At 40.1% G+C, this 27,442-nt stretch overlaps 1 protein-coding gene across 5 annotated transcripts in view; it reads left to right on the top strand.

Annotated features, from left to right (window-relative positions):
* The window catches only part of LOC137341190 (septin-9-like), a 233,772-nt gene that overhangs the window by 105,121 nt on the left and 101,209 nt on the right, over positions 1-27,442 (top strand). For 4 of the 5 annotated variants that reach the window (XM_068004217.1, XM_068004213.1, XM_068004216.1 and 1 more), the window contains one exon: positions 20,709-21,356. In XM_068004217.1, coding sequence (XP_067860318.1) covers positions 20,709-21,356 — 648 coding nt within the window. Of the gene's footprint in view, positions 1-4,635; positions 4,888-20,708; positions 21,357-27,442 lie in introns of those variants that run through there. The other variant, XM_068004214.1, reaches the window with a different exon arrangement.

The raw sequence follows: 27,442 nt of genomic DNA, 5'->3' as shown, positions 1-27,442 counted from the left end.
GTTGTGGTGATGTATTTGGCAGGGGAATGCATAGAGGGAACTTTAATTCGCACCTTAGCTGTGCTGTACCTGACCCGCATTACTTAGCTTTGCTTTGCAAAGCATTGACGTGTCTTGTCTTGATGAGCATACTTTTTTATTTTACAAAAGCTCATGTCATTACAAAGCCTGCAATTAATATAAAATATTCTAAAATCCTTTTACAAGTCACTTTTGCCTTCTTCCATTCAGAACTTAAATAATACTAACACGTTAGGAATATTAATTAGTAGCAAACATAAACAAATGTTCCCTTTTAGTATGCACCTGTTAAAACTTATATTCCTCCCCCCACAACCGTCCACCCTCAACAAATTAATGAATAGGACGAGTAATTTTCAAGTATTTTAAAGCTGAACTTGTACTTGGGGTGTCACCCTTGGCTCAGTGGTAGCACTATCGCCTGTGAGTCAGAAGTTAATGGGTTCAAGCCCCACTTCAGTCACATAAGCACATAATGTAGGCTGGCACTTCAGTGCGGTACTGAGGGAGTGCTGCAAATTGACTGCTGCTTTTCCCTACAATGCTTCAAAAGTACTTAATTAACCGTGAAGCACCTTGGAATGTCCTGAGGTTGTGAAATGCTTTATTTTCATGCATGTTTGTTCTTTTTCTTTAAAGATAGCCTCCAAAAGAGGCCCTCTTGCTGCTGATGTTTCCATTTCCTGTTTCCTTGTGGTCGCTCTGAGCGAGATTGTCAAACTAGGGCCCATTTTCTGCTGTAACTCCAAGTCCATTAGGAACTGTGACTGCTCAAACTCTTCAGGTGTGGGAAACTAGTGATCTGCAGAGAGAGGTGACTTTCATCCCATTAGTCTGGGCCTGGTAGTAAACCAATCCTAAAGGTGAAAGGGCAATGTATCACTCAGTCCCTCTGAAATTATTTGAATTAACTTTACACTCATACAAAAACTGTTGCTTGAACTTTAACCAAAGAATCCTGGTCAGAAAACAGAAGAAGGCCATTTAGCCCCTCGAGCCTGTTCCGCCATTCAATGAGATCATGGTTGATCTGTGACCTAATTCAATATACCCACCTTAGCCCCATGTCCCTTAATACCTTTGGTTAACAAAAATCTACCAATCTCAGATTTAAAATTAACAGTTGAGCTAGCATCAACTGCCATTTGCGGAAGAGAGTTCCAAACTTCTACCACCCTTTGCGTGTAGAAGTGATTCCTAACTTCACTCCTGAAAGTCCTGGCTCTAATTTTTAGGCTATGTCCCCTAGTCCTAGACTCCCCAACCAGCGGAAGTAGTTTCTCTCTATCCACCCTATCTGTTCCCCTTAATATCTTGAAAACTTCAATCAAATCACCCCTTAATCTTCTAAATTCCATGGAATATAACCCTAGTTTGTGTAATCTCTCCTCACAATTTAACCCTTGGAGTCCAGCTATCATTCCAGTAAATTTAAGCTGCACTCCCTCCAATGCCAATATGTCCTTCCTCAGGTGTGGTGCCCAGAACAGAACACAGTCCTCCAGGTGTGGTCTAACCAGGGCTTCGTATAGCTGTAGCATAACGTCTAGTCCTCTGGATATAAAGGTCAGCATTCCATTAGCTTTTTTTGATTATTTTCTGTACCTGTCCATGACATTTTAATGATCTGTGTACATGGATCCCTAAGTTTCTTTGGACTTCCAATATTTTGAGTTTTTCACCATTTAGAAAGTACTCTAATCTATCCCTTTTAGGTCCAAAGTGGATGACCTCACACTTGCCTACATTGAAATCCATTTGCCACAGTTTTGTCCATTCACTTAATCTATTAATATCTCTCTGTAATTTTATGCTTCCATCTACACTGCTTACAATGCTGCCTATCTTTGTGTCATCTGCAAACTTGGATATATGGCTCTCTATCCCAACATCTAATTCATTAATAAATACAGTGAATAGTTGAGGGCCCAACACAGATCCCTGTGAGACACCACTAGTCACATCCTGCCAATTTGAGTACCTGCCCATTATCCCCACTCTATCTCTTGCCACTCAGCCAATTTCCTAACCAGCTCAATAGTTTTTCCTCAATTCAATGAGCTTCATCTTCAGCTAACAATCTCTTATGAGGGACTTTATCGAATGTCTTCTGGAAGTCCATATAAATAACATCTATAGACAGTCCCCTGTCCACTACATTAGTCACCTTCAAAAAAAAATTAATTCAGGTTTGTCAGACATGACCTACCCCTTACAAATCCATGCTGGCTCTCTCTGATCAGCTGAAAAGTTTCAAGGTGTTGAGTCACACTATGTTTAATTATAGATTCTAGTAACTTCCCGACAACAGACATTAGGCTAACTGGTCTATAATTCCCTGGTTTCTCTCTCTCATCTTTCTTAAATGAATATGGATCAATCAGTGAGGTAACGAGGAGCCACAAGAAGTCACAAAAATGTGGTAAAAATGAATTCAACAAGAAACTAAGGGATTAAGATGAAAGGATAAACACCCTGACAGTATTGCCAGCTGGCTAGTTGCATTGTTAAAGTCACAAAGTTGGAAACCCACTTGCTGGTGGAATTTTCCTGGCCAAAAATATATTTAAAAATTCATGTCAATTTGGTAATGTCTATTTGACTATCTTTTTCTTCAAAAAATGTAGTTATAGAATAACTACATGTAAACGGAGAATGATTGGTTAAAACCCTAATTTCTCTCCGCACGAACGTGTGCACACACACACGTCTTGGGAAGGAAACAAGGAGATGGAGTGTCAGACGCCATACTTTTTTTGATCCTAGGATTGTTTCCTGTCCTAATAGTATCAGTGAATTGATTCTCTTGTTTGTGAAGTGAGTTTGAACTGTCTTGAGGCACAGCCCAGTGGCCATGACTACACAAAACAAAACAATTCTCACAATCCATGATCTGTGGTTCGATTTTAAAAACAAAATCGAGAAACCAAAAATCTTGAACTGAGAAGCAGAGTGATGGCTGAAGTAATATAGAAGCAGCTAGAAGGATGCATTGAATGGAAGTAAAAGCTTCCTCCCTCTGCAGTTTGGTGCATGTTTTAACTAGCTTTCTGTAGAGGCCAATCAAATAAACTACACTTCCCAGAAGCGTTTTTCAAACTCTTCACATCTGCACAAGTAAAGTTAGTTGTTTTCTGAAGTGTTGAATAGATGTAGTTCAGAAACACATGCTTCCTTATTTTCAAGAGACATCCTCTGAGTCATTCAGAAATATCACCCAGTCGGCAGAAAAGTTGAAAGATTCTAAAACCAGAAATTGCCCTTTATTTGCCCTGCTTGCCCCGCAGGAAGACTTAAAGTAAGACATAAAAATTGATTCAAGATAAAGCTACAGAAGAAGAAATACACGGCGAAAGATATAAATATTAAAGCTTTCAATCCTGTGCAGGAAGAATATGAACTACACAAAAGGTACTTTGGTTAAAAGATACTTGTACAGCTTTGGAAACTACCTATACAGCAGCATAATGTTTACACTAAATTAAGCAGGAGTACTCAAGAAAGCATTGCCTGGCCTGGCTTGCTTTGTTTTCCATGCCTTTTGCCAAATGTCTCTGCTTGTTGTTTTGATCATAGAGATGGGTTTATATCAGCCCAAGAGGTAAGATGTTATTGGTATGGACATTACTTAGTGATTAGTTGTACGTTTACAGGCCAGAACAATGGAGTGCACAGCCACAGAATCAACGTCATATTTGCATTGAAGCTGATTCTCGAGTAATGTAAATTGAGAGATATTTTAATTTACATTTATAAAGGTAATGTATCTTGTTCTGATGATTCACAATTGAATGATGCAAATGAATAGCAATGGCAACTAAGCATAAACATACATCACTAAGTTAATTGGATTAAACTGTAGTGTACATTCTAATCAGTCTATTGCATTTTACATAAATTTACACCATCGTTGGTGACATGGGCGTAATGTGTGAGGCCAGATTGTTCCACTGGTTTATAGGAGCTTGAGGAAAATAGGCTCAAAATTCACCTCAGCATTGCGGATTCTTTTCTGTGCATTGCGTAGGGAAATTTATGAGATCGAAAATCTTGTTCTTTCCTTCTAAAGCAGTAGTTGTTAGATTATACACTTCTAAGTAAGACGGAAGGAACAGATGTATTCTTGTTTATCGTTTATCAGGGTCATGATTCGAGGTCAAGAGGATGTGACTAATTCGGATAAATATAATTTGCAGCTTTAATTCCGAGGACTGATTGCCCTTTGCAGCCCTCAAAATATTGTTTATTCACTGCAATAATGTACAACAGAGTATGATTTTAATTAAGGGAAGAAATGTTTGCAGCTGTACGATGTTTACGGTAAGAAAGTGTAGGTTTATACAATGTTGCTACAAATAAAACATCTTTTTAAGCAGCTTCAATAAGATCTGAAAGTTCCTTTTTAAGCATCCGATCCAAAAAGAAATTCATCTGAGTTCCTTTTACAGCAAAACTGTGCTGCCCCCAAGCTGCTGCCTTCCGTTTCAGTGGTGTACCACAATTCACAGCAGAACACAGTCTCCTGATAGGCGTCTCATTCAGCCAGTTAAATGACTGACCAGTTCTCTGCTTGCATCTGCGAGGAGGGTGGGCCCTATCCATTCATCCTGCATGCTTTTGCCTTTGGTTGGCTTTGCGTAGTTCAGTGCAGTCAACCCTCACTAAAGTCCATAAAGTTGTTTTAGTAAGTACTGAAGACAAAACATTCTCACAGCTCTAAAGCAAAAAGGCTGGTGGGATTGCATTGCAAGGTGTTTTGGGATTTATATCTGGAGTGAGACTAAATCAGGGTCGGAAAGTATTTTGGGAAGATGTCTGACATATCAGTAAATGACCAATTGGAGGGAATTATATCAGATTTTGAAGGTTTGTGACTCTATTCTAATTGATACCTGTGTTAACTTGTGATTTATACAATGGAAATATGGAAAGTAAAAGTGACTTGCAAGGCAGTAAGGAATGTAAAGTCTTTGCTTTGTTTAACTGTTGTAAGTGTTACTGTTGACAGTGATAATTTATGTGTGGATTCTGTTTACTTCTAAGTTCACCGGTAGAATAACACTTGGTTCAGAGTTTAAACAAACTAAATCAAATTTCTGTGGTTCTATCATGTCTGTAGTGTTAAATGTGATGGTTAACTGTAGAACTTTTTTTTTAACTAAGCACTCAAATTTGTTCAGAACTGCAGCCTAAGGTTTCTGTGAAATGCATTAAACAGGGAGACTAAAGCTATTTAATCCTTCACAGCAGCATTCTTGGCTGTCATTCCTTAGTATTCTGCTCTTGCTCTGACTTTTTTTCCCCCCAAATGCGAACTTCCCTACAGGATACTACAACTAACAGATAATTGTTGCATGTGGCCTTTGCTTCCTTTCTTTCCAAGATGCCAAGCAAATTATTTTAAAGCACAGGAAATGGAAATGTTGTCAGTTTCTGAATGTGCTGCATTTTCCCCAGCACATAATAGGGAATCCCTCCAGCACATAGATTTAGAGAAACATTCAAAGTGAGTTTGTTTATAAAAGTATTTTTAACCAAACTTGAAAGCAGCTGAGCTTTGTTGAAATGGTGTTGATGATTTGCAAGCCTTTGTGATCTCACAATATAAAGTAAACGATTCAGGCAATCAACAATAGCTGGAAGCTTGGCAAACCATAATATTAAGTGGGAGATGGGTGAAATGTCTGCAGAGTTTTCGTGCTTGATGCTTAGATGTCACTGGTTCTACTGTGGAAGACACAGACAAACTAGACTTTAAGGTATTAAAAAAAATCATACATCATCACTGACCTTTGAATATGTACTCGCAGACATGCTAATCAGTAAAACAGCACAAAATTGTATAGCCAGGCACACATTGTGGTTGTGAGTGAATATTTAAAAGTAAGTTACTTCATCGATTGATGACCTTGGCACTGTGGGGGAAAAAATACTATTGGTTACATGTGTTTGAGGTCACAAATGAGTTGATAGTGAAACTGTTGCCAGTTGTCAATTGGCACTTTAACCAATTTAGTGGCTAAATTGCTACTTAGCAACATAACTATGATTAGGTTAGATAAATATTAAGAGTCAAAACTAAATGAGTCTCTGTGTGTATCTGTGTATACACATATATACATATACATGTATGGGGGAATGTATATATAATTTATATTTTCCAAGTATACTTTGAATATCGTTGTTAATTGTCACAACTTCATTAACCGTTATATTGCTTATCATTGAACTTACTCTCAGCACAAAAAAATTGCTTTTCTTATTCCAGGACCAGGGTTAGGCTAAAAGAAAATATTCTTTAGTAACCCCAAGGATGTAGTTAGTAAATACAATTTGTTGGTAAATCTTTACAGTTGTTAATTGTAAAAAATCTCAGCAGCATTTTGGGCGTGGTGACTTGCTGGCCGAGCTGCATAGTGTTTGGCAAGTGAAAGATAGTTTAGTTTTAGTAGAAATTTAAAGTAACTGGTGGGTACATAATGATTCGTGTTCAGCTTTATGCAGGCTTCAATTTCAGAATGCCTGAAATTCGTGACTTTGTGAAGTCTGGTTGAAATCATACTTTTACAAGACCGTAGATTAAGTAGTTACAACATAGAAAGATAGAACTTGCATAAATATATAGTGCCTTTCCAATCCTTAGGATATTCCAAAGCACTTCACAGCCAATGAATTACTATTTCAAGTGCAGTCATTGTTGTTACATAGACAAGCGCAAAAGCCTATTTGCTTATGACAATCAGCAAAAGGGGAAAAAAAATAACTGTTTCATTGTTTGTTTGTTTATTTTTAAAGGTAGAGGTTGAGGGAGGAATACAGGATAGGACATTAGGAAAACCCCCTTCTTTTTGAGTTGCGTCCACGTGGTTTAATGTTTCATCTGATAGACAGCACCTTTGACAATGTTGCACTGCCTCAGTGCTACACCAAAGTGTCGGCCTTGATTACGTGTTCAAGCCATGCAGTGTGACGTGAATTGATGCACATTCTGACTCCAAAGTTAGAGTGCCATCAACTGAGCCAAGCAGGCACTAAATCTATAGAAAAACTGATACACACTCCCCCATGTCCCTCTCACATTGTACCTGTAGAGTGGAGTCTATTTAAATGAATAAACCATTGTTTTTAAAAAAATGTTGTTTATCTCGACTCTTTTGCTAAGCAATGTTTCCATTTTCACCACATTGGGTGGCCTGGGCTCAGTTGAGGAACAGAGCACTGGGTGGGTCTGGGCTCAGTTGGGAGCAAGGCACTTGGTGGGCTGGACTACTTCTGAGAGTAAGCAACTTGAATGGCCTAACTTGGATGAAGTGGAAGTGAGAAGTGATTTAGTTAAGGACACTCTGGGGGATAATTTCCAACTTACCGCTGGAGCATAACACTGGCTTTGTGGGTCAGACACCCATGATACAAACCACCCAATTTTCCTTTCCATCAAAATTGTCATAATGTCCTTTTTAAGGAAAGAAACCTGGTGCCCTCACCCAGTCTGGCGTATATATGACTCTAGTCCCACATTGACATAGTTGACTTTTAACTGCCTGAAGTGTCCTAGGAAGCCACTCGGTTATATCAAAGAACGACCAACAGTTTAAGAAGAGGGCCCACCACCACCACCTCAGGGCAACTAGAGATGGGCAATAAATGCCAGCCATGTCAGCGACACCCACATCTTGAGAAAAGTTTTTTTTAATTCGTTCACGGGATGTGGGCGTCGCTGGCGAGGCCAGCATTTATTGCCCATCCCTAATTGCCCTCGAGAAGGTGGTGGTGAGGCCATTTCAGAGGGCAATTAAGAATCAACCACATTGCTGTGGGTCTGGAGTCACATATAGGCCAGACCAGGTAAGGATGGCAGGTTTCCTTCCCTAAAGGACATTAGTGAACCAGATGGGTTTTTACGACAATCCGGTAGTTTCATGGCCATCATTACTGATACTAGTATTTTTAATTCCAGATTTTATTTAATTAATTGAATTTAATTAATTAATTAATTGAATTTAAATTCGCCAGCTGCCGTGGCGGGATTTGAACTCATGACTCTGGATTTTAGTCCAGGCCTCTGGATTACTAGCCCAGTAACATAACCACTATGCTACCGTACCTGAAAAAATAACAGTAGGAAAGAAGTGTGTGTTTGTTTTCTGTTTCTTCTGTTGCCCACACTTGGAATGCGTGAAGAACCACCATCAATACCATCAGAGGAATGTTGCTTTCTTCCTTTTATATTGGGTGCTGGTGGTTGTCAGTCATGTCCTCCAGCCACAGGTGTTTAAAAATATCAGAGCCCCCAGGTGCACATGTTACCATTAGATTATATGGAAGTAGGTCTTGTCCTCCTTCTATTTATTGTTCCTGTCCTCTTTCTCCCGACATTAAAATACCAGAAATAAAATCTCAATTTAAAAAGCCATTGATTTTCCAGTCAGACAGTTCATGAGGTACCAACACGCTGTGTGATAGAACCTAGATTTCTGCCTAAGATTTCCATATTCGATTCGCAATCTCAGCAGGTTGTTCAGTTAAAGGGTCAAATGAAGGCTCACTGCCTCTGCGTAAGCACAGAGAGTAAATGAAAGGATAAATTACTTTCCGTTTTCTTTCTCCTTCCTCCCCGCTGCTGTCCACTTCCTGGACCACTCCTGTGTCCCTCCTAGGAGCTAATTATAAAATAAATTGCAAAGCCCTGCCAACATGTCTGGTGTCCAACTTCTCAACTGCAGAATTGACTGGCAGGAACATCCAACCATATGGAGCTGGGGCTGGATGTCGCTGCCACAATCATTGATTGGGCCACATGTGAATGCATCAAAATGTGAGCTTCTGATACTCAAAACTCCAAGTCCACCCATAGATAAAAATGAGACCCCTCTTACATGTAATCATTCCAAGCTCCCCATACACAACGATTCAACCCTTTTCCTCCCATCTTTCTTCTCCTCTGAAGCTCTTCAAACTTGCTGAGGATGGAGGGCCAGCATGCTGGGAAATTTCGGGAGTTGAAACTGAGCTTAAACCTAAATCACCTTTCGCACCACTGCGTAAAGATGAAGGGAACTGTTGGGCGTTTTGAGGGCCAGATTTGGCCAATGGACCATGTCTTTCTTGTTTCTGGGCTATGATATACCGCCATCAAAAAGAAAACTAAAGAAAAAGATTATTGTAAAAATAATTTTGGAAAGTTTTGAAGGGAGCTGCCAGATATACAACATAATGGTAGGAAACTAATAGCAGGACATACGTACAAACATTTTTTATAAAAGAGCGATGCACAAGCTGAGCTATGCAAGTCCTCACAGGTTCAAGTCTTCAATTCATGGTATTACAGGTTCCAAGTTATATTTGATTATTCCAATGGAATTTAATTATAGCAGCAATATCCAAACTTCAAGGACCATTTAGGTACATATTCTGGATCGTATGGGCTGTAGATATAAGGAGATTTTCCTGGATCTGCACACAGGCAAACTGGTTACCTCAGCGCTACGAATATCAGAAACTTCTACAGCTGACTATTTGCTATACCCATAAAGGAGAAGCTACAGATAAAAATTCTAGATGAGATCAACCATGGTTTTTTCATCTGGAGTCAAATGGGACAGAACCTTAAATCCTGTGGCATCCTTTTAACTGTTCAGATAGTGACAAAATGCTCAAAATTTGATTGCTATGTTTTTATTGTTGTTCAAATCTTTTAAAACATTGATGTCTCACAGCAGGTTGTGAGGTATCTGATATCTTGTGTGCAAATTAATGTTTAGTTAATGCTGGTCCAAGGCAAATCTAGTTCAGTAAAATTACCTAGCTTAGCCTTCCAACACCAAAACTTTTCTAGCTAGTTACATATTATTTTACCAGTTATTATCATTTTGTTTCGAAGACGTATCTGTAGAAGTTTATCAGAACGCACTGGTTTGTGACAGCAAGATTAAACTCAAAAACAAGAAAGACATACCGAGTTCTGAAGCATGTCTAAAATAACTGAATGGAAACATAAGTTGCCAGAGCATTGTGGGCCAGATAAGCAGAGTCTGCGGGATATTTGTGGCCCACAAACCATAGTTTTGCACTAAACAACAATTATCTTAAAACCTACTTCATCCATTAAAGGCTGAATAAATTTTTGCTCCAATACTAACTACTGAAAGCCCCTCAAGGTAGAGGAGCTGCAACATGGAGAAATCTACAAAATATTCAGTAGATCCTCTCGATATATTTTAGTTTAGAGAACAGCCATTTTTAAAATCAAGGCATTGTCTAAAAAAAGTAGCCTGTGGGACAATAGCTTTGCTAAAGGGTATGGGAAGAAATGTAATTGTTTTGAAAATGAAGAACAAAGCACACTTTTGTGTCACTTGCATCAAGTTACTTTAATGGACCTTTGCTAAATTAGCTGTGATTTAATTCAGTTAATAATCTAAATTGATGAATAACGATCTTTCCAGACAATGCTCTCTTTTTCAGCCACAACTGTGGGGGATGAATGGCCACTCACAATGTAAATAATTCTTGTCATTTCCTGACAATATTTTCTGGACTTATTTGTAGAAATTCTTCTGCCTTCAATTGTACACTGTTTTAAAAATAAATTAATAAAGAATAAACTGTGACTATGCCATCACAGCCCAGTGCTAATTTTGGTTCTTGTGGAGGAATTTGTGGGGGAAAAAATGGTATCTTTCCTTGGAAGTACCTGAGCATTAAATCCTAGAATGAACACTTAAGTTTAATAAAATAACACTGTCAATCAAGCTTGAACTAATCTGTAGCTGTTTTTGCAATAACTGGTACAAAATTTAGCATTTTTGGAGTACAATGAAATCCATTTATTCATGTTTATTTTTCACATTTTCGTCTGGAAACATGGATTAAATGTATGAGAATTCCTGCAGGCAACCAATTTACCTCAATTGCAAAATAATGATAGGTTATTAAAAGCACCACCCTCACTCTGCTTGTGACGGTAAGAGACAATTAATATCATGTGTGCTGATGTTAATCTTGCGTCCCTGTTACAGATAAGTAAGCACAGTTGTGTGTGGTAATTTAGTTTCTTTGTTTTGAAACTTTACATCTTTATCTCTTGCATTTCTCCTATTTACCACACTGCATCCACATTATTACCACTAGGCAGGACAGAGAATTTTCATGTCCTAGCATTGCCAAAAATAAGCCTGGGTTTGGCCTGACTCTGAACTGAAGAGCTAAAGGGTGAAAAAAATTAATAAAGTTGTTGCACAATAGACAGGTACAGTTTATATAACAAACATAGTGTATGGGTGGCAGCGTATTGCTCTTTGTATGGTGGTTATTTAAGTATTAGGGTTTTGACAAGTATTATGAATACATTTTTAACCACCATTTAAATTGACTTTAATACTTAAAATATCTTTTCATAACTAGTTTTTGAAATTGAATGCAGGAGTGTTTAAAATGGCAGCTCTCTGTGTGCAATTTTGACCTCAAAAGGAAATACTTTCCCTTCAAGTGAGTTGGTTAAAATATATACTGCTATCTAGCCTCTCCTGGAAGTTTGAAGACACAATCGTATTCTACTCTCTCTCTTTTGTCTCACTTACTTTCATGCTATTCCATCTCAATTCTCATCTCAATCTATTCACTCTTTGATTTGTGTGTTGAATTATTCTCTCGCTGGTCATTCTTGCAGTTTTTATTCGTAGCTCATTGCAGTCCGATGCGCTTTCATCCTTTTTCTAAATCCGACTTCCTAGGAATTGTAAGACCTAACTTTTCACCCATGATACCTCCAGTGAGTTCCTGATCTTGGCTTAGATATCAATGATACGTGTGAACCAGAAGTATTTGCCTCAGGAAAAACTTTTGTTGCATACCTGCTATCTGTTAATTGGAGAGTACTGGGAGGGACCTGAGATCAGGTCATTTGCCTGTTGTGTTAGCGAGGGAATGGTTTGGGGCTTGGTGGGACTTAAAGAAGGGTGGGGAATGGAAATCTCAGAAATTTGCTCAGAATTAATATATGTTGATAAATATTTTTCCAAGGAATCAGGGACTGTAGAGTGAACATGGTTTTAACAGCCCCTTTCATGAACCTGTAACTGTTAAATGACCGTTGAATCAAGCCAGGCCAGAATGTGGAGAAATATTGCGAAAACAGAGCACATACGTCATTTGCAATTCATTTTAAATTGTTCAAAGGACATTTGGGTGTGAGCAGAAATAATTCAGCTACGTAGCCTATATCTGTGATATTGTATGTAATTTCTGACATATCTAGCATTCCCATTGCTTTAGCCTGCATTGGTTTCTCTTTTTGATTCACGTATTTATCTGTTTTTAAAATCTCTGGTAGGATTTTCAGCAAAATTGAGGGAAAATAAAGGAATGAGAAAGACTGGGGGAAGAGGAAGCTATTGTCGGGTGGTCTGATGGTATGCAGATAAGCCCGAGGAAAAATATAATTTGTCCTACAGTAGCTGCTTTAGCATGTAAAGCGAACCTGGTTTGTTTGCAATCATATTTCTTTCATCTTGTTTAATTTATAGGCAGACACGATTGGACATGTGAAGAAAAGAAGAAATCGTATTAAATATTTACATACTTTTAATTACTGCTTTAGCTTTTTTAGCTTTTTCAGCTTGTTCCACAACTTAAGGAGCAAATTTTCAAATTCTTTCCTGTTCAATCTTTGAAACTTCTTGTATCCTTCCCAGTATCAGCTCTCCACTTGGACAAATCCCTGGTTTAAAAACAAACCCTCGCAATGAAATATTGTCTTTATGAAAAGAATTTGGCAAACCTCTTCATTCAATTTATAAACTCACAATAGAATAACATGAGTCACATTGAAATGGATTATTATCTCATTTACTTGTTATTTCAGTGTCATGAAAATAGGTAAGTATCTGTTTGGAAATCAGATTGGAGGTTAAAGATATAGACAGTAATGATTAAATAGTCCATGGGACATAATGGTCTGTGCTTGGGGAGGAAGATTACTGCTTATGGAAGGCAGTCGGTCAGGATTGAGTGTTCAAGATGTTAGGATGGATAAATATTCTGGCCTTTTGCTTGGTTACCTTTGAATTCCCAAGAAAAGAAAGAAAGAACTACATTTTATTTAGAGGGCGAGTTTTACGCAATCTGTGGAAATAGTCGACTTTTCTTTTCCTTTAGTGAATGTGCACAGGGTTCTTCTCCCTCTCCAAATAAGAAAAAAAAGGTTTGCCAAATGTCATTGATGAAAACACTGCCATTTTAGTATGGTCACCAATGTTGTAAGGTTGGGAAGCATTTAAACTATGGTCATTATCTGTGCAGAGACCATCGTCTTTATTATAAATACATATCAGGTAACCAGTCCATCTCTTTCCCTCCTCCCACTTCTTCTGCACTGAAGCACAGAAAACTACAAGGAACAAAAGGCTGAGTGAACTGTTTATATTTGAGGTGTTTGTTCAGCTCCATGTTGTGTTGGGTTATTTTATGCACTTTATTGAAATTTTCATGTAAAAACTGTTCAAATCCTACTGTAGCAATTGTCACTGTGGAGTGATCTCACTTTGAAAAGCAAAGTCACAAAATTATACTCGTGCTCACTTTAAAGGATTATCACTTAAAGAAATCTGAACTGGGAGTAATATCCTTTATTACTTTTTGTTTCTAAAAAAAAAAGGAAAGCTAAATAATCTCCACTTTTACCATTGGCCATTGTGCTTCCTATTCTCTTGAGGAAAATTTGGGTCAAAGCATTCTCCATTATCACCATCAGTACAGCTCTCTGACTCACAGGAGCTGCACTTCTTTGGTGGTTAGTTTTTCTTTAGCTTCGTGAGATGGACCACTTCACCACCATGCAGTCTGGAACAGGCATGATGGGCCAAATAGCTGATTTCTGTGCTGTAAGATTCTATCATTCTGTCTATAGAATCATAGAAAAGTTACAGCACGGAGGTTCGGCCCATTGAGTCCGTGCTGGCTCTATGCAAGAGCAATCCAGCTGGTCCCACTCCCCCACCCTATCCCCGTAGCCCTGCAAATTTTTCCCCTTCAAGTACTTATCCAGTTCCCTTTTGAAGGCCATGATTGAATCTCTCTCCACCACCCCCTCAGGCAGTGCATTCCAGATCCTAACCACTCGCTGTGTAAAAAAGTTTTTCCTCATATCGCCTTTGGTTCTTTTGCCAATCACCGTAAATCTATGTCCTCTGGTCCTTGACCCTTCTGCCAATAGGAACAGTTTCTCTCTATCTACTCCGTCTAGACCCTTTGATTTTTGAATACCTCTCTCAAATCAACTCTCAACCTTCTCTGCTCTAAGGAGATCAACGCTAGCCTCTCCAGTCTATCCAGGTAACTAAAGTCCCTCATCCCTGAAATCATTCGAGTAAATCTCTTCTGCACCCTCTCTAAGGCCTTCACATCTTTCCTAAAGTGCGATGCCCAGAACTGGACACAATACTCCAGTTGTGGCCGAACCATTGTTTTATAAAGGTTCATCATGACTTCCTTGCTTTGTACTCCATGCCTCTATTTATAAAGCCTTGGATCCCATTTGCTTTTATAACCGCTTTCTCAACCTGTCCTGCCACCTTCAATGATTTGTGTACATATACCCCCAGATCTCTCTGTTCCTGTACCCCTTTTAGAATTGTGCCCTTCAGTTTATATTGCCTCTCCTCATTCTTCCTACCGAAATGTATCACCCTCTCATTTTTCTGCGCTAAATTTAATCTGCCATGTGTCCGCCCATGCCACCAGCCTGTCTATATACTCTTGAAGTCTATCACTATCCTCCTCACTGTTTACTACACTTCCAAGTTGTGTGTCATCTGCAAATTTGGAAATTGTGCCTTGTATACCCAAGTCCTAATCATTAATATATATCAAGAAAAGCAGTGGTCCTAGTACTGATCCCTGGGGGACACCACGGAACACCTCCCTCCTGTCCGAAAAACAGCCGTTCACCACTGCTCTGTTTCCTGTCACTTAGCCAATTCTGTATCAATGCTGCCACTGCCCCTTTTATTCAATGGGCTTCAATCTTGATGACAAGCCTATTATGCAGCACTTCATGAAACGCCTTTTGAAAGTCCATATACACCACATCATGTGCATTGCTCTGTTACCGCATCAAAAAACTCTTATCAAGTTAGTTAAACACGATTTGCCTTTAACAAATCCGCGCTGGCTCTCCCTAATCAATCCACACTTGTCCAAATGACTGCTAATTCTGTCCTGGATTATCGTTTCTAAAAGTTTCCCCACAACTGAGGTTAAACTGACTGGCCTCTAGTTGCAGGGTTTATCCTTACACCATTTTTTGAACAAGGGTGCAACATTTGCAATTCTCCAGTCCTCTGGCCCCACCCCCATATCTAAGGATTATGGCCAGTAACTCCACAATTTCCACCTTTACTTCTCTCAGCAACCTAGGATGCATGCCATTCAGACCGTGTGACTTATCTACTTTCAGTACAGCGAGCCTTTCCAGTACCTCCTCCATCAATTTTTAGCCTATCCAGTATCTCAACTACATCTTCCTTTACTGAGACTCTGGCAGCATTGTCTTCCTTGTTAAAGACAGATGCGAAGTACTCATTTAGTACCATGGCCTCTGCCTCCATGAGTAGATTTCCTTTTTGGTCCCTAATCGGCCCCACCTCTCCTTACTACCTGTTTATTGTTTACATGCCGATAGAAGACTTTTAGATTCCCTTTTATGTTGGCTGCCATTCTATTCTCTTTGTCCTTATTTTCTTTTTCACTTCCCCTCTGAACTTTCTATATTCAGCCTGGTTCTCACTTGTGTTATCAACCTGATATCTGTCATACGTGCCTTTTTTCTGCTTCATTTTACTCTCTATTTCTTTTGTCATCCAGGGAGCTCTGGCTTTAGTTGCTCCCTCGTGGGAATGCACCTAGACTGTACTTGAACCATCTCATCAAAGGTTGCCCATTGTTCAGTTACAGTTTTGCCTGCCAATCTTTGATTTCACTTTACCCCGGCCAGATCTGTTCTCATCCCACTGAAATTGGCCTCCCTCCAATTGAGTATTTTTATTTTAGAGTGGTCCATGTCCTTTTCTAAACCTTATGATACTATGATCGCTGTTCCCTAAATGTTCCCCCACTGACAATTGCTCCACTTGGCCCGCCTCATTCCCCAAATCCAAGTCCAGCAATGCCTCCTTCCTTGTTGGACCAGAAACGTACTGGTCCAGAAAGTTCTCCTGAACACACTTCAAAAATTCCTCCCCCTCTTTGCCCCTTATTACTATCTCAGTCTATATTAGGATAGTTGAAGTCCCCCATTATCACTACTCTAAGGCTTTTGCACCTCTCATTAATTTCACTGCAGATTTGCTCCTCCATATCCTTCCCATTAGTTGGTGGCCTGTAGAATACACCCAGTAGTGTAATGGCACCTCCCTTTGTTTCTTACCTCTAACCAAATAGATTCTGTCCTTGACCCCTTCAGGACATTCTCTCCAGCACTGCAATATTCTCCTTAATCAATACTGCCACTTCCTTCCCTATCTTTCCTGAACACCCTCTGTCTAGGAATATTTAGTACCCAATCCTAACCTTTTTTGAGCCAGATCTCCGTTATCACACGGCATCATATTCCCATGTGGTTATTTGCGCCAGCAGCTCACCAACCTTGTTTACCATGCTTCGTGCATTTATGCACATGCACTGTAAACCAATCTAAGACTTCCTTGTACTCTCCCTTAGTCTGATCCCACCTAATACTGTACTATTTCATATTCTAGTGCTATCTTTCTCTCCCACTCCTTTGTGCCCCTTATTTCTCCTTTCCAATGCTTCATCCTGGTGCCCATCTCCCTGCCACATTAGTTTAAATCCCCCCCCCCCCCCAAGCACTAGCGAACCTCTCCTTGAGGATATTGGTCCCAGCTTCGTTGACGTGCAACCCTTCCAGCCTGTACAGGTCCCACCTCCCCCAGAACTGGTCCCAATGCCCCAGGAATCTAAAGCCCTCCCTCCTGCACCATCTCTCCAGCCACATTCATCTGCTTTATCCTCCTATTTCTATACTCATTAGCGCTTGGCACTGGGAGTAATCCGGAGATTACTACCTTTTTGAGGTCCTGCTTGTTAATCTTTCCTAACTCTTTAAAATCTGCCTGCAGGACCTCATCCCTCTCCCTCTGTATGACGTTGGTACCGATATAGACCACGACCCCTGGCTGTTCACCCTCCCCCTTCAGAATGTTCTGCAGCTGCTCAGTGACATCCTTGACCCTGGTACCAGGGAGGCAACATACCATCCTGGACTCACGTCTGCAGCCACAGGAACACCTAACTATGGAACCCCTATCAGTATTGCTCTCCTGACATTTCTCCTCCCCAACTGTGTACAGCTGAACCATCCATGAGGCTATGGTCTTGGCTCCGGCTGCACTCCCCAGAGGAACCCTCACCCTCACCAGTTTAACTGAATACTGGTTAGAGAGTGAGATGCACTCGGGGGACTCCTACACTACCTGCTTGGTCCTCCTTCTCTGTCTGGTGGTCACCCAGTCCCTCTCTGCCTGCACTCTCAAGCTGTGGGGTGACCGCCTCCTGAAACGTACTAGCCACATAGTTCTCAGCCTCTCTGCAGTGACACCAGCCCCTCTTCAAGCTCCGAAACCCAGAGCTCGAGCTCCTCCAGCTGACGGCACTTCCTATGGTTGTCCAGGACACGGGAAGCATCCTGGAGTTCCCACATGGAACAAGATGTGCATTTGATGGGTCTGAGGTTCCCTGCCATGCCTCTATTTATTATATTATTAACTAAACTTAACAAAAATAAACTTTAAAAAAAAACACTCACCAGCCACTCAGCAATCAGCTCCATCTCTTGTGCTGACGTCACTTTAGGTGTTTTTTCACCTTCCCGCTCGAGTTCTCTCGCTCCTTTTAGCGCCGATCCCGTGCTCTGCGCGCTCTCTCCTCTCTCGGCTCCTCCTTTTTATCACTGATCCCGTGCTCCCAGCCTACCTAAAGCACTGTGATGAGTGCCAGTGCAGTACTGGCACTATTTGTGGAATGGGAAATATCCAGTAATACTGGCCACCTGCACCTCTATGGAGGAGACATGGGAGAGCTCTGCTCATGCGCTCAAGCCCTTACACAGAATGCAACTTACCCACCTCCAGTACTGCTAATGAATTTTCTAGTGAAGTCATGAACTAGTAGGACAGCAGCTCTTTTAATCAGTAGAACATTTGGGGTGAAGAGCATTTTGTAGCAGCATTGTAAATGCATTCATTAAGAATTCCATTGGCTAGTACTTCCAGTGAAATGGTGACTTATCAAAGGAGTATGTTAAAATTTCACTAGAAACGCCAACCAGAGAAAGTCTTCAGATTGTATTTACACACAGTGACCAGGACAATTCTTTCCCTCTTTGGTGGTACAGGAGGCTGGCTAAATTTTCAAAGTTTGAAAAGGTGGCCATTATAGTTATACTGTTCAGTTTTGGTACCAATATAGTGGAAATATTAGTGATGCAGCACTGTAATTGCAGTTTATGAAAGGCATAAAATCCACTGAAATGTAGCCATTGAGGCCAGTTGAGTTCTAATGATGGTCATGACTGGTTTTATTTTAACTCCTTTTCTCTGGATGTGAGTGTGGTATGCAAGCAGCATCATTATTTTTATGTTTGAAACTCTACTACATACAAATTTGACTCAATTCAGGAAGATGAGCATTCATCAGGTTGCTATGTACGGCTGACCTTGTGTGAAAATATGGACAATAATACCCTAGAAATGTTGTGATATGTGATAGCACCTGGAAGTGCGGACATATTTACTGAGACCAGCGTTCCCACTAGGATTCTAGTGAATTAAGTTTGATGACATGAATTTTTTGAAAAATCAGGTCCTTTTTCTGAATCTTTAGGACATAGGGCTCAAATTCCTTGGGTTGTGATCCCAGTGCTTTGGCTGAGATCACGCCCGATGGGGCCCTTCAACACTGACCCCGTTGGAGTTTACGGGGTCAGTTAAAAGGCGCCTCATTTACACAGGTCAGACTAGGGCAAGTGCCACTTTGGGCATATCTCTGGTGCCTACTGCCTACTTGCCCATGATTGCTGGACACTCTGCCACCCGTCTGCCCTTATGGGAAAGGTGGGGGGATAACCCAAGTCGAGGCCCCCCTGACCCCAGTCATGGACCCTCTCATTTCCTGTGTACAGGGGCTGACCTGTTCTACGTTCTTTTATTTTGGGAAAAAAAATCCTACTGTCAGGGATCTGGTCTGCTTGCTGGGCCTGGACCCCATTTGTGGGGCCCACATCCACCCTATGCCTTACCTCACTGGGTTTCCCATGCTCCATACAAATAACAGGTCTCAACTGAGCCTGAAGAGTGGGAACTTCCAATGTAGGGAATTCCTGCCCTCTGGCCGTCATTTGCATTGAAAGAGCTAGACAGAGATTCCACCCCATACAAGGCAATCAGGGAACTCCAGGAAATAGAGACCTGGTGTAACTGGGCCTCTGCCATGTTCCTGGGTGTCCCACCGAAGTCAAGCGCCACCCCCCCGCCCCCCCCCCAAATAATTTCGGGGCCTGTAATCTTGGGACAAATTTAACAAAAATGAGGAGAATTTACATTTGCAGTTTACAATTTATATTGTCTGTTGCTATGTATTAAATGGAATATAAAATGACCAATTGATTTAAGGCTTCACTGTTCTTTTATTGCTTTCTTCGCTAAACGGACAGTCTGCTCGAGGCTATGGAGCAGACTCTGAATAAAACATTTTCGGGTGGATGTTGGAAACCATAACGTGGGAAACATAAGGCGGGTAAATGCATTTATGCCGAAAGTAGTTGCCCGCACCTTCTCCTTTTTAACTAGAAACATAACTGAGACAGTAATTTATGACCTTCAACAGCTTGTACATGTGATGTGAAAATAAGCAATAGTGTATATAGTAATGAGTACTTGGAAGTGAATAACAAATCTGTAACCCAATTGAGGAGCTCAGAAGGGATCATAAATGTACCAGATTTCTGTTTGTTTATGGTACAAGTCTTTCACGACATCAGAATGAATAGTGCTGACTGGTATTTTCATGAAAACAGTAAGTTCTCGTTCGTTTATAATGAAGGATCATAGTTTTAAGAATGCAGTCACTTTCAGGAACGGATAATGATATGGAACTGACTGTCACGTTTGCTATCATGAGACGCAACTTTTCCTTTTGCTAAATTTGAATGATCACTTTTAAAAAGATATGAGGACGTTGTTTGCTCTGGGTGGGGCAATGGGTTAATTGCCCCTTCACCTCTGAAACTTGGGTTTGAATCCAGCCCAATCTGATGCGATGAAAGTCTCCTCCTCTCTGCAGGCCAAAAGAAGCCTGTATGACATGGACTTGGTATGTCAGTCTAGTTTCTGGTGGGTATGAGCCCTCAGCATAAAGCTATTCAGCATTAATTGCCACCAATTTTGTAACAATTTGTCTGAGGAATGACCAAAAATTCTGCTCATACCTTATTGTCCAGGAATATGGTGGAAATATGAATTTGAGCTTGCAAGCTATCGTAGGAATGGTGGGAGAGGCCACTAAATCGTGAAATACTGTTTATAAGGTGTGATTGCCTTGTGTGCTGAAAAATTGCAACAGTATTAGAAAAATTAATTTGGTTCAATTAGTGTGCTTTTTTTTTTCTCTTTCAGCTTTGAAGAGATCATTTGAGGTAGAGGAAGTAGATCAGCCTCCAAATCCCTCCATTCCAACGAGACGAATTCCAACTCCTCTACTGAGACCAACGCCATCATCTGGACACAAATATCAAGATTTGGGGGCAAAGTTTACAGATCTACCCTCGAAACAAGCAGAGGCACCTAATGCTAAATCACCAAAGTCATCTATCAAGAGAATTGAAATTACAGGACCTAAGCACCCAGAACCTGTCTCGCGAAGAACAGAAATTTCTATTGACCTTTCTTCAAAGCAAGTAGAAGCTGCAAGTCATGGAGCACCAAAGATTGGCCTTAAAAGAGCAGAATTGTTAGGCCATAAGCCTCCAGAAACCGTTCCTAGAAGAACAGAAATTGCTGGAACTAAATTGCAGGAAATCGCCTCAAGAAGATTGGAAACTGCAGGATCCAAGCTCGCTGAACCCATTCCAAGAAGAACAGAAAGTTTTGGACCTCCCCTGACAGAGGTATCTCCAAAAAAGCTGGAGATTCAAACACCGAAACATCAAGAAACCCCAGCTAAACAGGTGGAAAATTCGGTCTCTCCCCACATTAATTACCATCAGCAACAGGAAGTGCAGCCTGAGAGAGCAGTTACTGAAACCAAAGTGAAGAGTCAGAACAGTGAGTAAACGTTTAACGTGTTTTACTGTTCAAGAATATCCAATGTTTCCTATAAATGTATGCCTTTACGTAAATTTGCAAGGGAACAATTTGCCACTAGTAGTTAACATTTATATCCTTTGAGTAGGTCTGAATAGATTAGATTTTGATGAGCTTTGTTTAAAGTGCCAGATGTACGATCAGATAAGCGTTGGGGATTTAATTGAATCGGCGGCATTAGCTGGTGTAGTCGACTATGTTTGAATATTCTCTTTGAACAGCAGCACTCTTTGCCCCAAATTATTGTGTTCCCTAAAAGCTTAAAGGGCAGTGTTATTACCTTTATTTTTTTTTAAAAAGCTATAATTTATTTTGAAAGGCATTTATGATTTGTGATTGATATTTGGATACAGTTACTATAGTTTGAAAGTTTTAATGCCATTGAAGCAGGGTTTTTTTGTGTGGGGGCGGCGGGGTGGGGGCAGTTCTAATTCTTTTGGTATCATTTTTCAGCTGTCTGTTTCTACAATCTGAAGATCACCTTGAATAAGAGTTGGGGCGGGGCGGGGGGGTGTCGGTGAGATCCATGTGTAGCAAATTAGACTGTTTTCATTGCAACCTTTCGTATAGCATTACTCCTGGAGAATTTAATTAGCCTTGAAACAACAGATGAGGAGATTTATGCTTTTCAAAGAAAAGTAGGCAAATGGAGGAAATAACTGAAATACAATACATTGTCCAGCTTTTCTTTTCTCATTGCTAAATTCACTTGTGCTGTATGCGTTGTATTATAATGTATTGTGGTGGTTGTACTGAGAGAGATGCATCAAATTTATTAACTTTATCTCATTCACCTTTGACAGTGTAAGTTTAAAGTGTGAAACACTTCACGTTGTACCTGATCGAGCAAGTTATTCCTCCTTGGTGTTATACTTGCACAAGAGCCAACAGAACAAGTTGTGACAGTTAATGAATGCGAATGTAAGGCAAAGGAAGTAGTCACAAGCACCCTGCTGAATGCTCCACTTTGCAAAACCGCAACACCCACAATATTAACTGATTGATAGAAAATTGTCTTCCTGTGAAACTGCCAAATGAACTATACCCGTTCTTCAGCCTTCATTTTGTTAGATCTGGTTAATTCAGCATTAGTAAAATGAAAGAAGAAATGCTGCTATAAATTGATGGATTTATAAATTTTAAGTAACTATTATTTGGTAATGTGTATATTGTGTAAAGGGTGGCATTTTTAAGAGAAAAGGTATAATGTGTGGTTTTGCTGAACAAAAATCTTCAAAATGTGCATGTGGAGTATTCTATACTGATCCCATTTCAAGTACTTGTTCGGAGTTGCTCAGTTTTGGTGTACTGTGCTACAGTGATATTAGGTGGTCATTGCACGTATTTCTCCACATTGTGAATTTGTGATCTTGGCTTTGTTATTGGAGAGAGGTGCAGAACGAAGGTAAATACTTCTCACAAAGGTGGAGGAAAAAGTGACCGGCCATTCATGCTGGGCTCCTCTGTCACAATGTTGAGCATCCAGGATAGGAGTGACAGTATCATATGATCAGATTGCCTGCCTCCACACTCCTAGCCGAGAAGTGATGCACTGGGCTGTGGGAATTACAAAATAAGGGGAGAGAAATACCATTTTATGTGAAATTGAAGGTAATCGATATTAGTGGTAAACGGAATATGTTCCCACTTTATACAGTATTGGAATCAAATGCTCTCTGGACAGATGTAGCATTAGTCACACGAAGGGTGAATCACCTTCTGTCTTTAGCAAGGAAGAAGATGCTGCCAGTGTCTCAGTAAAAGAAGATATAGTTGAGATACTGGATATACTAAAATTGATAAAGAAGAGGTACTTGAAAGGCTCGCTGTACTTAAAGTAGATATGTCACCCGGTCCAGATGGGAGAAGCTGGGATTGTTGTCCTTGGAACAGATAAAGTTGCAAGGAGATTTGATGGAGGTATTTAAAATCATGAAGGGTCTAGACAGAATAGCTAAAGAGAAACTGTTTCCATTGGCGAAGGCTCAAGAACCAGAGGACATAGCTTTAAGGTGATTGGCAAAAGAACCATAAGTGACATGAGGAAAAACCTTTTTGCACAGTGAGTGGTTAGGATCAGGAGAGCACTGCCTGAGAGGGTGGTGGAGGCAGATTCAATCATGGCCTTCAAAAGGGAACTGGATAAGTACTTGAAAGGAAAAAATTTGCAGGGCTACGGGGAAAGGGCGGGGGAGTGGGACTCGCTGGATTGCTTTTGCATTGAGCTGGCGCAGCCTCCTATGATTCTGTCCTTCTCCCAGAGTGTCTTAATCCCAGCCTCTGATGAACACTGACTCCTGTACCATTACAGCGGTTCTATCTTGATGTGACTTGTTTGGTCTACAAGGAGGTGAAATTCCTCTAGTCAACAATTGTAACAAAATGTCAGCACGGATACACAATGGGATCGCCCGCTTTGCACTCATGCTGTCTTTCTCAATAAAGTTATGCTGCCCCATTATTGTTCACTGGGTTTAAACCTAACTTAGACAAATGGGATGAAAGCCGCCTTTTTTTTATTTCAAATTGATTTATTCAGTCCAAAATTCAGTGTTAATTGGCACTACATTTCCTCAGAAAATAAAATTGGCTAGCATAGGAAAATAGAAAAATTCACACTAGTGCAGTGAGGAGGGCTTTTCTGAGGCTGAGGTAAGGCATGTTGAGCTGAATAAAGACAGCGTTACACTACTTCCCAGTACAAGTTGTGCATGAGTACTTTATGCTGAGGCTGGGTGGCAACAGTGCAGAAATTATTTCATTTTCCATACTGACTTCCTTCACCTTGATGAGCACAAAATCTCTCTCCCCGTCTCAAGGACATCGATTTAGGGAAAAAAGGGATGCCTGTGCAGAGAAGAGAGAATTTTTAAAGGTTCGGTAGCTTAGTGCTGTACTAGAGGTTGTAAATTCAAATCTCATCATGGCCAGTTGTGAAATTGAATTCAATAAATCTGGTCATTTGTGTGCTGGCACCATGAAAGCTGGATGATTGTTGTAAAAATCCAACTGGTTCACAATCGTCCTTCAGGGAAGGGAATCTGCCACCCCCACCCAGTCTGGTCGACGAGTGATTCCAAACCCACATTATGTGATTGACTCCTTTTATGCCTTTGGGGCAACTAAGAATGAACAATACATTACTGGCTTGCCAGTGTCACCCACATCCCAGGAACAAATGAAGAAAACTACATTTAGCTGTTGATGAATCAGCTAAGAGGAGGGATGGCATGGCACCATTGAGTGTAAAGTGCTAATGTGTAGAGCATAGAGTAAGAGATGAACCTAGGTTCAACCCCCACTTTGCTTGCTTTCTACTTTGAGCTATTGTAAACAATTTTACAACACCAAGTTATAGTCCAACGATTTTATTTTTAATCCCACAAGCTTTCGGGGGCTTTCCCCTTCCTCAGGCGTTGTGGAAATGACAATTTCGAATCCTTCGCATTTTAAGATCACATAACAATGCCTGGTGATTACTGCCCGTTGCCAAGGCAATCACAGTGAGCAGACAGAAAGGTGTCATCTAAAAGGCCACTGAATATACAACCCCCCAAAAAAGAGAGAGAGAGAGAGAGAGAAGGAAGACAGTCAATGACCCGTTATATTAAAAACAGATAACATTTGTTCGCTGGTGGGGTTACGTGTAGTGTGACATGAACCCAAGATCCCAGTTGAGGCCATCCTCATGGGTGCGGAACTTGGCTATTAATTTCTGCTCAACGATTTTGCGTTGTCGTGTGTCTCGAAGGCCGCCTTGGAGTATGCTTTGAGCTATACTGAGTAGAGAGGCATCAAGCAGAAGCTATGGCGTTTCTCTCGGAGGGAGGTAAACTAGAGAGGGCAGTTGGCCTGGGGACTGGATACAGGGAGATTGGCAGCTCTCTGGGATCACATTAGCTACCAATGCCAGGCAGAATAAATTAACTAAAAGGAAAAATGAGTACACTGACCTGTACACTCCAACACCACCTCCAGCAGCAGTGCTATGGATTTTGTCCCACTGTTGCACAGCACCAGGAGGTCAACCCAGATCTTCTCCCTTAATGTTTAAATATGGTCGTGCTGATCATTCACATAGCAAAGTCCTTGACCAACTCTAGTACATCAAAGGTTAAAGATTCAAATGATTATAAACAATGTGTTCGGCATGTGACAAGTTCTCAGATAACAGATTAGACCTACTAAGAAATTCTAGCAAGGTTCAGTAAAGACCAGATGATCCACCATTGGTGTTTGGACTGGTATTAATTAGAAAAAAGCTGTACTCTATGCAAAACAAACGCTTCAAAAAAAAATTAAATGTGTCTTTTATACTGAGAGCTTCATTTCAGTTTTTGTTCTAAATACATACTTACATTAATAATTAGATATTGTCTTGCTAAATTTCACTGATGCAGTTCCTTTTTATTTTAATTCCCCTTAATATATGCATTCTAAGGCTGCCTGCCAGCACAGCAGAAGAGTGGGGGTGATCGGGTTCACACACTTCTTAAACTACATGATCAGACAACAGTACTTTCATGACACTGGAAGAGGGAGAGAGAGTAAGAGGGCAAGAGAGAGAAAGTGAACTCAATTTGAAAGCTCTCCCTTTAGCAGCCAAGATCATAATAGCTAAAACTTAGAGGGCAGTTAAATTTGAGTGTTAATTAAGCCAAGGATCTGGTTTTGGAGTTTCTGAATGATATTGTCATAATCAGCTAGTACAGCATTGAACTTGTTTGTCTCTATGCTTCTTGAATAGAGGAATCCTGCTTCTATATTTTATTTAAATTGTGAAATGGAAAATGTATTTGAAAAATGTATTTTGTGTATTTTCCTTTAGATGCATCCTGGATTCCAGCTGAAATAGTGCGTAAGAAACTACAGATACTTGAGTAGCATACATCATGTTCTACAACCAGTTCGTAAAGGGTGATGAGTGTTACCCAAAATGCATTTTCTTACTTGAAATGAATGTTAGTCGGGTTATGTAAGATCAGCATCAGGGGCACATCTCATCAATATTTAAAGTGTACTGTGATACACTGGTACAAGACCTTGTCCTTTTAAGAAATACTTCATTAGATTATGCAGGGTTGCCTTTCCTTAAAGGTGGTCCGATTGCTTAACTTCCCTCAGTCGCAACACAATTATTTTATTGATTTATGAACTAATTCCTCTTTATGCAGTTAGAGTTGAGTCATAGGATAATTTTTGCCAGCTTGCACCTACTTCAGTCTAAAGTCTCCAAATTAGAAGAAATGATTTCTTTGATTCCAGTAGGTTAAATGTTTCAAGTCATTTTAACGGCTTTGTGTACAGAAAAATGTGTAATTGTGTCTTTGGTAATGAAAGCTACATTGCAATAGATGACTACAAAAGATAACCGCATCTGCAGCAGCTCAAACCTTCCCTCAAGTCAACATGATCAATTTTAAATTTGGCCTCTGACTTTTTCAGGGCCTTTACCAGACTGAATTCTCCCCAGTACCACAACATAAAAAGTATCTATCTTGAGGATAGTTTATGTAAATTTAAATGCACCTGATGCCCTATTGTAAATCAAACAATTATGATCAGAATGAGTACACTTTCTCTGTTCAATTTAAGCCTGGCTTTGTAGCAAACTATAAAGCAGCCAAAATATCTTTCGTTAGATCACAGAAAACCTCAAAATCTACTCAGACATTTCCTCCTTTTGAATTTACTGCACCTGATTATAATTTAAACCCTCAGTTACTTAGTTTGAATATGTTGTGCGTTTTCAATTAAATAATTTCTTCAAAGATTTATAAATTGCTGATTTCTTGGTCTATAAAGACAAGTAATACGATTTAATATCCTTATGCTTTACATTTTATGAACCCACATAGCATGTATCTTGAGCTTTGGCTGCAGTAAGTATATTAGCGTCCAAACCTCTGCCCAACAAATGTAAAAATAACTAACATCATCTTTTCCTTGGCTGCTAAATGCCATTCCTCTACTCTCTCGATTTAAAGCTGTTTAAATACTGGCTGCAATCAAATTTTAATAAACATTTTCTTTTGCTCAAATACATT

Source organism: Heptranchias perlo, chromosome 23 (genome assembly GCF_035084215.1).
Source record: "Heptranchias perlo isolate sHepPer1 chromosome 23, sHepPer1.hap1, whole genome shotgun sequence".
NCBI classification, from domain to species: Eukaryota; Metazoa; Chordata; class Chondrichthyes; order Hexanchiformes; family Hexanchidae; genus Heptranchias; species Heptranchias perlo.
The sequence above is the reverse complement of the archived record's forward strand: the minus strand, read 5'-3'. Positions and strand labels throughout refer to the sequence as shown.